At 37.8% G+C, this 15,076-nt stretch overlaps 1 protein-coding gene across 1 annotated transcript; it reads left to right on the top strand.

Moving 5' to 3' along the window:
* Nucleotides 1-8,752: 8,752 nt before the first annotated feature.
* On the top strand, nucleotides 8,753-12,835 carry LOC120348081 (ubiquitin-conjugating enzyme E2 U-like). Its single transcript, XM_039418195.2, has 2 exons — nucleotides 8,753-9,228; nucleotides 9,385-12,835. Exon 2 carries the CDS (start codon nucleotides 10,853-10,855, stop codon nucleotides 11,870-11,872), a length of 1,020 nt encoding a protein of 339 aa, XP_039274129.1. The 5' UTR covers nucleotides 8,753-9,228; nucleotides 9,385-10,852; the 3' UTR covers nucleotides 11,873-12,835.
* Nucleotides 12,836-15,076: the final 2,241 nt, after the last annotated feature.

Raw genomic sequence — 15,076 nt, 5'->3', positions numbered from 1 at the left:
GAAAACTGCTTTCAGTCTTCCGGGAAAAAGACACTATCAGTTTGTAGTCATGTCATTTAGTCTATCCAATGCACCTGCAACCTTCGAGCGGATGATGGATCGAGTGTTGGGTGGAATTATCGGGAAAGGATGTTCCAATTATTTGGATGATGTTTTAGCCCACGGGTCCGATTTTGGCGCTTCATTGAGCAGTTTGCGGGAGGTTTTTATTCGACTTCAGGGTGCTGGTTTGAAACTCAAGCCGACTAAATGCCAGCTGTTTCGTGGATCAGTTACCTACCTGAAGTGCGAAATTTCTTCTGAAGGGGTTCGCTGTGATCCTCACAATGTAGCAGCTATAGTCGAATGGAAAACACCTCAGGGGGTATCAGATGTTAGAAGTTTCTTGGGAACTGCCAACTATTATAGACGTTTTATGCCAGGTTATGCCACGATAGCATCGCCTTTAGTCCGCTTGACTTGAACGAATGTGAAATTTGAGTGGACTAGTGACTGTCAGGAAACATTTGAAATTATTAAGCGTCTTTTGACATCTGCTTCTATTCTGGATTTTCCATTGGTTCAGAGAGAGTTTATTTTGGACACCAACGCAAGTGACTGTGGTACTGGTGCTGTGTTATCACAATTGCAAGAAGGGGACGAACATGTTAATGCTTATTTCAGCAAAACTCTATCCAAGACGGAAGGACGATACTGTACCACTGAAAGGGAGTTGTTGGCAGTGATTCAATCAGTACGCCATTTTCGCCACTATTTGTGGTTAAGGCACTTTTTGATTTGCATTGATCATGGTGGCTTTTAAATTTACGAAAACCTGAAGGGAAGGTGGCTCGCTGGATTTCTACACTGTTCACATATGATTTCAGCATTGAACATCGAGCAGGGACTAAACATGGTAATGCCGATGGGCTATCTCGTCAAACCAGACGCTGTAAGCGCCCGGATTGCCCAGATCGTGTGTCTACTTCACAGGAACCTGATATCAATGTTCATGTAGTAGCAACTCTGTATAATGCTGACTTGCCTGGAATACAAACAAGCTGTAACTGGATGGACACATACACGGAGGAAAGGATTCGAACTTGCCAAGCAGAGGACCCTCATCTTTCTGCAGTTGTTGCCTGGAAGCTCCGTTCACATCATAAACCCCAGCCACAGGATTATATGCATGAATTTCTAGAGACCAAGCGTTATCTAGCTCAATGGCATTTGTTATATTTGACAGGTGAAGTTTTGTATCGCAAGTGAATACCTGAAACATTGACTAGTGCTCCCGTTTAATCAATTTTGCATTCCCGGGGTATTGAGAAGAGAAATCTTTCACAGTGCCCGTACCTCCGGACATTTAGGCTCTATAAGAACATTCAAGAGTGTTCGTGCTCGTTTCTATTGGCCCGGTTTTAAAAGAGATATTTTGCTCTGGTGCCGGTTTTGCAAACCTTGCGCTGCGGCTGAGATGACCCACGGGCGCAAACAGGGGGATCTACGACAACTGCTCTGCGGATCTCCTATGGAACGGGTCGCCATGGATTTCTTGGGACCACTACCACGTACCAAGAATGGAAATGAACATATTCTGGTGCTGTTTGATTATTTCACCAAGTGGGTGGAGTGTTATCCACTTCCCAATCAGACTGCAGAGGTAACAGCCGATGTGCTGGTCACCCAGCTCTTCGCAAGATTAGGAGTTCCTCGGATTCTTCACACTGATCAGGGTCGAGATTTGAATCCCGCTTGTTCACCGAGATGTGCGACTTGTACGGTATAGTCAAGACGCATACAACACCTCATCAACCTCGATCCGATGGACAAGTGGATCCTCAGAAGAGAGATTGACCTCCCTATCGATGTCATGTATGGAAGTCCGCCTCAAACACCTCTACATCCTTGTTATACCGAATATGTGGAATGGTTTAAAGCTGTCACTGAGGAATCTTTTGTATGTGCCAGAAATCGTCTGTATCAAGCTGCCTTGCGACAGAAAAGAAACTTTGATGTTCATGTGCAACCATAGAAGTTTGAAGGGGAGACATGGCAAGGTCCTTTCACAGTTAGGAGATGTCTCTCAAATCACACTTATGAGATACAAAAGAATCATTTTTTTTTCCATATTTCTGTTTTTATTTTATAATTTCATAGTGTGATAACCCATGCTGACAGTTTGATCACGGCGTGAATAAAATGGTCGGGAGCCTCGGTGACCTGTAAAGGTCTTGCATACTGACCATCACAATTCAATGTTTAAACTGTTATATTTTTGAATATCGTATAATTGGAATTTCTGGCAACCCTCTTTTAGGCTTACTTTCTTCCCTTCCGTTTTGTTTCTGCTTTTAAGGCTGCGTGTGTTTTTCGCTCTGTTCGAGTTATGTATTAAAGTTTACTGTTACTATACTTTTTTGTGCTTTGGATGCTTTGCTGTTGCTGGTTGGGGAGGTCGAAAGATTATTTTCAACAGGTTATGGGCCCAGCACGCTTCCGCTGCGCTGAAAGACTGAAAAGTAACCAGTGACTTTTGCTGCTGATTTTGAACTGAATATTGTTGTCGGTCGTTGACTGGTCCTAATCGGGTTCAATGGAGGACAAATGGTCTATTGATAGATTGGATGGGTCAAATTGGACAACATGGAAATTTCAGGTGCGTCATGTTTTGCTTGCAAAGGAGCTGTGGAGATATGTTGATGGCTCGGTTATGCTTACTGAAGACGCTGGTGAAGCAGCAGTGCTCGAATTCAACAAAAAGTCGCAAAAGGCATTGTCAACAATTGTTTTGTCCATCGATCCGTCACAGTTATATCTGGTAACTTCTTTTGATAAACCAAAGGCGGCTTGGGATGCGTTGCGTAATCATTTTGAACGGGATACGTTGGCAAACAAGCTATTTTTAAAGAAGCAGTATTTTCGTGCGGAAATTGAAAAGGGAATGCGGATGGATGATCACTTGAAGCGGATGAAAGAAATTACAGATAGGCTGGCAGCTATTGGGGCGCCTATCAGTGAAGAAGATCAAGTTGTAACATTGCTTGGAAGTCTTCCACAGAGGTATTCAACTCTGGTAACTGCTCTGGAATCGCGTGTAGATGGAATTAGCCTAGGATTTGTTCAACAGGCGCTTTTACACGAAGAGCAAAAGATGAATGGTCGCTCTGGAAATGGGAAGAATAGCAATCAAGACGAGTCAGCTTTGGTCGGTTTCGACAAGAAACGTACGTGCTATGGATGTGAGCAAAAGGGGTATATTCGGCGAAATTGCCCCCGTAAAATGAAGAAAAAGTATGTGCCCACTGGATACCATAAAGCGGAAACTATGACTCCCATGCCTGAACCAGAATCCAGTGAAGATGATGATTCAGCAATGATCGGTTCATCTAACAGTGCCCATGGATCGGAGTGGCTGGTGGATTCTGGGGCGTCGCGTCACATGTCTAAAGAAAATGAATTTCTGGTAAACTATAGAAAATTCAGTGTTCCGGAAAAAGTGGAACTTGGAGATGGCAGAACAGTGGAAGCACTTGGTGTGGGAAATGTTCACCTTGTGATGCTGTTTCACGGAAAAAAGTCGAAGCGAAGTACTTTATATGACGTTCTGTATGTTCCGAAACTGGCGTGTAATCTGTTTTCAGTACATTCAGCAGCAAGCAAAGGAAATATCTTGAAATTTGATCGGTCGACTTGCTGGATCTACGGTGAAAATGGAATTGTACGTGGAATGGGAACATTGAATGGAAAATTGTATCAGTTAAATTGTCGACCAAACCTGAAACATAAGGGAATGCTGGTTGACGGAAAGAAATCTGAGCTGGATTTATGGCATCAAAGATTGGGTCATCTTGGTGGTCAGCAGTTAAAGGAAGCTGTACGGAAAGGCCATGTTTTGAATGTGAGAATTCCAGATGATGCAAAACTGTCATTTTGTGAAGCTTGTGTAGAGGGAAAAATTCAACGAAAGCCGCTTAGGGCGGTTGGTGAAATTCGGTCTACACGGAAACTTCAACTTATACACAGTGACGTTTGTGGGCCAATGGAAGTCGAGTCAATTGGCGGACGAAGGTATTTTGTCACTTTTATTGATGATTACTCACGGTTTTGTGCGGTTTATTTCATGGAGCACAAATATGAGGTATTTGACAAGTTCAAAGAATTTGAAACCCTGATGACAAATAATGCTGGTGTTAAAATTGGAACTTTGAGAACTGATAATGGTGGTGAATACGTCTCAAAGAATTTTGAAGCATATTTGCGGAAAGGGGGCATAAAACATGAACTGTCAGTTGCTCACACACCGGCTCAGAATGGTGTGGCGGAGAGGATGAATAGAACGTTGATGGAGTCGGCAAGATCAATGATATGCTATGCCGGAATGAAAAAGGGAATATGGGCTGAAGCTGTCTACGCAGCAGCATATATCAGAAATCGGGTGCCGACATCTGCCATCAAGGGAAACAGATCGCCTTACGAATTTTGGTATCGAAGAAAGCCGAATGTAAGTCATTTTCGTGTTTTTGGATGTGTGGCTTATGCTCATGTACCAGATTGTAGGCGGAAAAAGCTGGATAAAAAAGCTGAAAAATTGAGATTCGTTGGCTACGATTTGCGGTCAAAAGGTTACAGACTACTGGTGGAAGGAACTGGAAAGGTTTTTATTCGGAGAGATGTTGTATTCAATGAAAGTGATTTTGGTCAAGGAAAATTTGATACAACTGTAAAACGTTCCGATGCAAAAGCTGAAAAATCTGCACCAAGGGAAATAGAAGTAGATATTGATGCAGTGGGAGTCAACGAATCAAATGAAGAAATGCCTCGGAGATCTAGTCGACAAGTGAATCCACCAATTAGGTTTGGCTATGATGAATATGTAGATGTTGCCTTGCACGATAAATCATATCATGTTGCGTATCTTGCTAGTCAAATTGCAGAGCCGAAAACTCTGGAAGATGCGTTGAATTCTGAGTGTGCAAGACAATGGAAAACTGCATCGGAAAATGAGTACAAATCCTTGATGGAAAATGAAACTTGGGATCTTGTAAAATTACCAGCCGGTAGAAAACCTATTGGGTGTCGTTGGCTATTCAAAACGAAGTATACTAGTGATGGCAAAATTGGAAGATTCAAGGCTCGGCTGGTCGCTAAGGGATATACTCAGAGGTATGGCATTGACTATGATGAAATTTTTTCTCCAGTTGTCAAATTTTCATCTATCAGAACTGTGCTTGCTGTAGCACTAGAAAAGAATATGTTGATCCATCAAATGGATGTTGAAACTGCATTTCCAAATGTAAAGCTAAAAAAGGATGACGGTGGAAATGTGGATAAAGTTGATCCTAAAAAGTATCAAGCAATGGTTGGAAGTCTCTTATATGCAGCCATTGCTACTCGTCCTGATATTTCGAATGCTGTCAGTGTTGTGTCAAAATTTAATTCATGCCCAACGAAAATACACATGACAGCTGTTAAAAGAATTTTCCAGTACTTGAAAATTACATCAGACTTTGGCTTGAAATATGTGAAGTCTGGAAATGATCTAATGGGATATTCAGATGCAGATTGGGCTGGTGATCAAGATGATAGACATTCTACAAGTTGAAACCTCTTCATGCTTGCCGGTGGTGCCATTAGTTGGCTCAGCAAGAAACAACCCATTGTTGCTCTATCAACTGTAGAGGCAGAATATGTTGCATTGAGTTCTGCCACACAAGAAGTTATTTGGCTGAGGAAATTGCTTGCTGAACTTGGAATGGTACAGAATTATCCCACAATTATTAGGGAAGACAACCAGGGGGCAATTGCTATTGCAAAGAATCCTGTTTCGCATGGTAGAACTAAACATATTGATATACGTTATCATTTTATTAGGGAGGCAATTGACAATGGGGTTCTTGAACATGAATATTGTCCTACTGAAAATATGCTTGCTGATATATTCACTAAGAGTCTTCCTAGGGATCGTTTTGAGAGATTACGTAATTGTATGGGCATTAAAAATGTTTAGCCTAATTCGGAGAAATTTCAATTAAGTGGGAGTGTTATATTTTTGAATATCGTATAATTGGAATTTCTGGCAACCCTCTTTTAGGCTTACTTTCTTCCCTTCCGTTTTGTTTCTGCTTTTAAGGCTGCGTGTGTTTTTCGCTCTGTTCGAGTTATGTATTAAAGTTTACTGTTACTATACTTTTTTGTGCTTTGGATGCTTTGCTGTTGCTGGTTGGGGAGGTCGAAAGATTATTTTCAACATAAACATCCATTGCATTGTATTTTCATAAAAATCTGTACTATTGTCCTTTTTTAACATTATTTTGTGGAAATAAAATTTCTCTCTCTGGGTCCATCCAGAATTGGCTTAAAATCGCCGAAGGTACAAGTGAGAATATCTGCGACAAAAGTTCTTTCTTCACCTTGGCATAAAACTTTTTCTTCCACTCCACTTGCGCTCTCGTAGTAGTATATATTTACGGTTATACACCTCAATAGTTAGCCGACTAGGGGTTTTCTTGTATTAATTGGAAGGGTTGGTTAAATAAATATTCTTCTCAAAACTCGGTGTAGCACGAGTGAAGATAACAATCCTGTTTATTAAATGTTTGTCTGAGGAATCATATGTGATCCAAAATATATTTACAAATACGCGAATGTAGGTCGACTGCAGATTCCATTTTGAGCTGGGAAGATTATAACAACAAGCTACGCAATCCAGCATGGCGACGACTGTAATTCTTGTGGAATTCGAAATGGGAAAGAGTAAAATAGGAAAACGTTATATGGGCATGAATAGTATGGTGGGATTGATATCGAAAGTCTTATTATAGCATGGAAAATACAGTGAGTGTGGCTCCTATTAGAACCGCTTACCCGGAGGGTATTTTGCTCTCTGATATCCGGATAATAAAAAAGCCTAAATAATCATATATATGGAAATATTCTCGTTATCTAATAGCTATATCATAAATCTGATTTGAAGAGAGTATAAATAGCTTTATGTTTAACTATGTAAACTAGCATATATATATATATATATCAAACCATGTAGGACGAAAGTGATGAGAATGCATATCCGGTTTGTTTTTCAAATGCATTTCCTTTAACAACAACAATATGAAGTACTGGATATTTGTAATCGATTGTACCATTAGTTGCATTTTTTGCACCAAAAAAGTTGCACATAACAAAACTAACAACAACAACGGTTAAGCAAAACGATCCAATCTTCACTTCAGTCCAATAGCCTATCCCTAGTCTGTTGGATGTGTACAGTTTTAGAAGGTTGTGTCGAGTGTTTATTTCTGATTTTTAACACCTTCTTGCTTATTTCCAACTACTCTGGAGAGATAGACGTTGGAGCTCTGAATTTACATTTAATAGTATGAGGTACCAAAGTATAGATTGATCTAACGATTGACCATTGGGGTACTACCGTGTTGCCCCGAAAATAAGACAGTGTCTTTCGAAAAATAACACTAGGGCTCATTTTCGAAGGATGTCTTATATGTCAATTTAGAGAATTACGAGATTTTCAAATATACAAAATATGAAAACCGATATCCATTTACTTATAAATAACACGTTTTTATATAAAGTAACTGCTAAACATAGATTACTAATCCTACAAAACGAGTAGGAAAGATTTCTTGTTATCGACTAGGTCAAAAAAAAATATTTGCGCCATCGACTAGGTCTTATTTTAGAGGGAGGGCTTATATTAAAGTCATTTTTAAAATTCATGCTATGTCTTATTTTTAGGGTAGGTCTTATTTTCGGGGAAACGCGGTAGGAAACATTCCACAAATTTAAAAATACCGCCATGAGGTAGCCTAGGAGCTATCACAAAGCCCGAAAAGTTTTTTATCGGGATAAATCAATACCATTGAGACCGGAAATTTCATGTAGCGTGTAGCCTATTTAGCATCCGAACTTTCGAGTCTATCGTTTTTAGCCTCCGTTTACAATTGCTTATGTTCATGATATTGCAGTAGTTCGGATACAACGACGAATGTTCAGGTATCTGATCTGCTTATTGGTCTTTTTAAATGTGTGAATTGTGACACAAATTTATATCAATTTTGCGCTATCGTTTTGTGTGGCGTTGCTAGAAGCTAATCACTTGCGTGCTATATCCAGTTTTCATGAACCTCACAATCTTGAATTGCATTTGTCGTAAATGTGTTTTGGCAATGCATCAATCTTTATATTGATGCATCAAATTTATATATATCTCCATTGAAAAGTATTTGACCATATGACAATCGCGCCCCCAAAAAAATTTGTGAATTCTAATTTGTACAAAGTGCTGCCCTGTTCTTCTTCTGATCAATGTTTTCAGATCCTAAATTGATTCGAAAAGTCATTCCCCGATTTTGTATCGTGTGTGTTTATTTTATTCATATTGTGTGCTCTAACTATTTTTGGTGGACGGGCGCGTAACTGGTAAGTTTTTAACTTTGTCCTAAGCTATAAATTATGCTTGTCGTCCAGATACCGGTATCTCTGCATTTTGTTTGTCCGCTTGTTGTTGTTTTGTTTTATGCCAGAGCAATCAAAATGAAATTGATTGATTGGATAACTCGGACAAATATGCCAGAATCGATCCCATCAAAAGACTTATGTACTACAGAAAGTTAGCTTGTCTTAGGAAATCATTTGTGTTAGTTTGCAGCGTTCCCTTTTGCAGATATTGATTAACTTTCTGGTCCAAAAATTTTGCGTGTTCGGGTCGAAGTTCATTTAATTTTAAAGGGTTTGCGTGAATACTTCATGGTAGAATGAACATGAAAGGACGCTGTTGCGTAGTAGCAGTGATGGTTGAGTCCCGATTGAGTGGAATAGTTCTTTGTTGGTATCAATATGGCCGACCCTATTCAACAGAAAAGTTACCGGTATATTTTAATTTCGGGTTCTATTCCGTTTTTTTTATGGGCTTCGATAATTTTTGCACGAACAGAACTTTTGCCGGTAAAACTAAAAACCAACATGATCTCCGCACACCGAAATCGACAAGTTAACGTTACCGCTATTCTGGCTTCAGCTATTTGACATTAGTGAACTGTCCAACTGAAGTAGTGTACCTTACCATTGATACCATATTTCCACCACCTACCGTATCAGGACGGTACCGTAGTTTTATGATACTGAAACAAGGTGGGAATAGGTTTTTGTGCTTATACTCAATTTCCGACAACTATGAAATAGTGACCGGTATCTGTGCATGGATTAAAACCAAAATTGATTTGTATACGGGTAAGTTAAATTTTATCTTAAGTCTTTCTCATGCATTTCTAAACTCATTGGAACTTCTCTGTTGACTGTGACTCAGTATATAATCAGTATTCCATATTCAAAAATATTTTTAGAATGGATTTATAGCACAGTAATAGTAAATTATTTGATTTCCAGGATTTTGGCAAAGCCTGCACCTATGATGAAGAGATCATAGTATTTAGATAGATATGATGATGTTCTAAATAGGCAGTCTGCCATTCCAAGTTGAATACTGAATTACAGAATTAGCTAACAGTTCAAAATTCTACATTAATGAGCTTAAAGAGGTAAAATCCACATACTGATATATTTATACAGTCATTCTGGTATTAAAGCAACTCAGCCATTCCCCTCGCAACAATAAGAAGCATAATTATCCTCTTACTGTCTTAGCAGCTTATCATAATCTCTCAATTGTAATTTTACATACCTACCTCAGCCTATCCTGGGTAGTGACAAAATGATGTGAAAAATAGCAGCACTACCATGCATTAATTAAGATGAGACTATTTTTGCGTTCCAATTATGCTAAACAGTTGTACCAGTATATATACTGGAGTAAGTATATACATATATATACTTCAATTATGAACCACATTGGCATGTGCAAGTATTAAATTGCATTTGTGGAATTTGAGTGAATGCAAATTTAAAAAATATTTATCTACTGGTAGTAATTTTCACCAAATTTACATCTCGGAAGTAATATTTTTGCCTCAGATGATAATAACAACAAAAGTACTTTTAACAATATTTTTTGGATCGCAAGAGCCAGATTGACTGATGGAAAATATTAAAAGAATAATTCGTGATTCAAAACAATATGTTGAATACATCTTACAGTTACATGGATGTTAACCTCTGTGCCAGTGATGTCTTTCTTTTAAATATGGAGCAATCCTAACATTATTCCTAATAGAGTCGAGGGTACCTATTGTACCAATTTGAAAGTGATCTGAGTGCTGAACTGAAAAATTGTTAAATTCTGTTATCAATTTATTTCTATATTTAGAGTGTGCAAAAAATATGTTGAATTGTCTTGGAATTCCCAAATTAATTTGAGTCCAATCATTTGTCAATATCATGTGCTTTGAAACTTATCATTATCAGTAATGCAGGGGTTAAGTTTTGTTATGATTTCACATCATTTTTCAAATTATCTTTGTGAAGTTGATTTGGAGTCCAGAAAATTGTCATATTTTTGTGATTACCTCAAAACTTTGTATGCCATGTGCACTCATTCTCCCATTATAATATTATTATAATATAATATTGATATGACATCTTTCAATGTGAACTCAATAAGTCTTAATAAATTTTTGAATCTTTTGTACAAAGCCCTTGACAAAATAACACCCCACCGGTTAAGGTTAGGAATGCAGATTGCTCTGTAAATTAAAATCATTCCCAACTGCATAATCACTAATTAACTGGGCGGGGATGTTTTTCTCAAATCTCATATTTCGTGGTGGGGCGCTGTACAGAAGATTCAAAATTTCTACAATTTGGTTGATTCGAATCAGTTTTGTAATTGGCCTAATTTGTTCATTCATACCTTAACAGTATTTAATTTATTTTTAAGATATATTGTAAGTCAAATAATATGCATTGTAGAGCTTATTTATTATTAGAGCGTGAATACAAAAGAATCGGAAAGAATCCAGATTGGGGAATTGAGGTGACACCCTCAGAAAGTAATGTATTTTGCTGGTATGCAACAATATCAGGTCTCAATAACACCATCTGGGAAAATGGTTGTTTTCACATAACTATACTCTTTAATGAAAATTATGATGATGACCCTCCTGAAATCAAATTCAATACTATTCCATTTCATCCAAATATTGATCCAGTAACAGGTCAGCCTTGTATAGAACTTTTTTCTGACTATTTGAAAAATGGATCAAGTGGCCTATCAATCAGTAACTTGCTTATTAATTTGCAAACATTATTGTCCAATCCTGTTCTTGACAACGCTGTGAATGCAGAGGCCGCTGATTTGTTAAAAACAGCACCACATATATATATACAGCTTGTAAAAAACTGTGTGATAGAAAGCAAAAAATTAATAGATATTCTCAAAGGACAAGATTTGGAAAGCAACAATACAACACAAAAGCAAAGTAATATACAATTTCTGTTGCAAAGTAAAAGAGTTTCAAGCACAGACAGTTGTTCAAAACGGCCTAAACAAGTGTCTTTTGATGAGTATCACAGGAATTGGGTTGAAATTGCCTCGAGTCAGTCGAGTGCAATAATATCTCTTATTCAGCCGTATTCTCGTGCCGAAAGAGTTGTTTACTTCAAGAATTCGAATAATCGGTCTCCAAGACTAAGTCCATCATATCAGCCAGGAGGCAGTGTTTCACCTTCTGTTGTAAGTAAATCAGTTACTGTCGACACCGAACTGAAAGTTAATAAGTTGCGGCAGAAGAAAATGGAGAGAATTTCTGCAATGAAAAAACTATACATGAACGAAACTAGTCAAGGAGTGCCTGGTAGTACTGCCCCAGTAAGTTCGAGGACAGATGTTGCTGACGGAGGGAAAACTTCGGAAATGTGGGAAAAAGAGGCTGAACAGTTGGTTGCATGGACGACTACTCTGGAGGAAGATTCTGTATAATTTATTGAATATTGTCCTTTTTTGCTAACTGAACACTGTCTAACATCTTCTTTTTTCTTCAATTTTATAAATTTTGTGAATTTCTGTCATATAAATGAAAATTATCAGTATTTTGAAAAATGAAATATTCTAGCGACAAAAGAGTCGAATAATAGCTACATGAGTGAAATTAACCGTCCCATTTTATTCAGTCATGAGTCAAGACGCCAGTTAAAAGTCCGTACAAAAATACAGTTGGTTAGCTGATACCCGTAATCAATTGTGGGACATGTACCATGACAGTTTAGGAGAACTGACTTCATATATGATTCGAAATGCTCAGCCTTATTCGTAAATCGAAATAAACACAGATTTGCATCTCTCGGTTATAAGTAAGAATGCTAAGTATGACTACGCACAATCAATCGATTCTTATCCGAATCTCGATTCCTTGACATAGCTTATCAAAAAAAAGGAAATAAATAATTACTATCATAGCAAAAAAATATTGCAATGTAAAAAGTTCGATTCGTTCACATGCCTTCCTGTGAGTCTCACTCGAAATTGGAAACTGTAAGCCCCGCTTAGCTAATGCTTTTTCTGATGCAGCGGCTGTTTTTGAGACAAAGAGGTACTTTTGAACGACATCTGCGATGTTTGGATGAGTTTTCTTGTTTCGTTGCCACCCTTGCAAAATTTTTTCTTGGGTCGCTGGTATGCTAATTTTACTGTCGTTCAAATATTTTGATGTCTAAGCTTAAGCCTCCATCTCCCAGGCAATTCATCAATGTCGCCATCACCATTTTCAGAGCTGTCCACACCATCATTGATCAGATTTTCATTACATGCTTCATTCTTTATATTGAAGAGTTCTTTGTTGCAAGAAGTTTTTCATGTTTATCAATGCATCTTGCTTCAAGTTATGAACGCAATAAGTGACAGAAAAATATACGAACTGGTCCCAATGTGGCACGGGACGTTTGCGGCGTAGCAGCTCTACATTGCAGTTTATACATATATGCAAAGGGCTTGTCTCAAAACGTTTTACCTTGTTTGCAATCCAAGTTTTAACCCTTGGAATCGATTTCAATGCATTGGAGTCCATTCCGTCATCCCTATAGTTATGTGTGAGCTGATGACACTGTGTTGATACATAAAACGGGCCTAATAACGATCCGCAATCTCTGTATTCTGTGAACATTGCCGAAAATAGTAAGAAAAATTCGTGCTGCACTTGGTATGTAGTATTATTACTTATCGATCTTAAGATCGGTAAGTATGTTGATAGGTATTTGTCTGTTTGTTTGTTAGATGAACGCGATATCTTACGAAGGCGAGGTTGAATGAGCTCCAAATTTTGCATGTGCATTCATTCATCATACCTCGGACCAGAAGCCTATTGATTTTGGATGAACTATGTCGTAAAATTGCGTATAATAGCGAGTTATTGATTAATTAGTGATGGAACACGCGGTGTCACTATAGAGTCACGAATCGAAACCGCAGTTTCGATCGATAAGTCTTCGGTCTCCGACCGATATTCTCGTTATGAGTAATAGTATTATTCGAAACAGTCGTGTGAGTGTATACGAATCACGATACTTCGTATAGTTAACATATGGAATCTGTAAACAGTGCAAAGATAAATACATGCTGCACTCCAAATTATATAAAGGTATTTTTCGAAACAACAGTGTAAGTAAGTGATGAAAGCATTTATGTGTGTCGAGGAAAACAAATAAATGCCGAGAAATAATGCAAATTAGATATGTAATTCAATTGTCACTTTGGCGTTAATACGTACGTATACATGTCTAACGATGAAAAACTAAACCGATTCCTTCTTTCTATATTATTATATGACCTTGACTGGTAAGAGTGGTAGCACAACTACATGTCTTATTTTCGACCTTTCTCTCCACGCGCATTTGTGGAATATCTATAAAATTTGAGTTTAAAGAAAATTTATATATTTGGCATTCTTATAGACCGGAGAATAACGTATCAATTTACTGGCTCAATATTGCCATATATATCCATATATATATAGCGCCATGCTTTGCTACGTGGTTAGACTACTTTATCACCTGCCCACACTCTTATATCACTCTCGTCGCGTATATATATTATAAGCATCAAGTACACCAGGAGAAAGCAACGTATATACTGCACTAAATTGGCTGTTTCTCACAGCTTACGAGCACAAATCCTCTTTTAAGTACGTGATTGTGTGTAAACTTGGAGGTGAGCGATAGGTCCGGTCCGCTTTGTGGTCAGCCGCGTTAGTTGTACTCTTCTGATTACGAAATTCCCAGCGAAACATTTAATGTCTTTTAGGTATAGTTATAAGGCGAAGCACAACAACATCAGGCCCCGCCCACTTCTTCAACAATGTATACTCGAGTGCCGCTGATTTGGGATGAAAGTCTATTTAAAAGACCGGTGATCATGGCTGTCAGAAAATGAAAGGTTTCAAATAAGAAAATTCTTAAAGACTTACGGCCTCCATACCAAAAAAGGAAGATTGGCTTTTAGCATAGCCGGATTTTCTATTAGGCAAGGTTAGCTGAACCTAGGGCCCTCAACATCCATTTTCGAACTATTATTCATTTTTAATTTTTTCAACCCTTCAAACGAAAATATTTGGAACAAGAATAATCAAACTGATTTAAAAACAACAACATTGAAGTCCTATGAAAATTAAGGCCTTCGGCTTTAATCTGCCTTGCCTGTTGGTAAATCATGTCCTGCTCCCCTGCCTATAGAGCAGGGGTCGGCAATCTACGGCAACCAACGAAGTGAAAATATTATATTTTTTACCTAACAGAATTTATTGTGATATACGTGTAGACTAAATTATATTTTAACTTAACAAGTATATAATTAACAATTACTCATTTATTGAGCCTATAATTTAATTATAATTAGACAAATGGCAACAAAACGCAGAAAAGTTGATTCTAAATGCAAAGGGTTCAATGGCGCAGAAAATATTCAAATTGAATTTTATGAGGTGCAATGCAATGAGGAATAAATCTATATTTTATCCTAGATGGGAATCACTACTTGATTTTTATAAAAAGTAACTTCTTGAAGGATATCTCTATCCAAATTTGACAAAACATGCGAAAAAATTAACATTGATGTTTGTAAGTACATATGTATATATGCATCAATTATTTTCGAAAATGAACATTACAAAAAACAAGCAGAGAACATGGATGA

The sequence above is a fragment of the Styela clava genome, chromosome 11, assembly GCF_964204865.1.
Source record: "Styela clava chromosome 11, kaStyClav1.hap1.2, whole genome shotgun sequence".
Classification (NCBI taxonomy): Eukaryota; Metazoa; Chordata; class Ascidiacea; order Stolidobranchia; family Styelidae; genus Styela; species Styela clava.
Note: the sequence above shows the minus strand (reverse complement) of the source record. Positions and strands in the feature narration are given on the sequence as shown.

What these genes read in the sequence shown, in the direction of transcription:
- LOC120348081 (XM_039418195.2), top strand. Translation starts at nt 10,853, where the DNA reads ATGCATTGTAGAGCTTATTTATTATTAGAGCGTGAATACAAAAGAATC.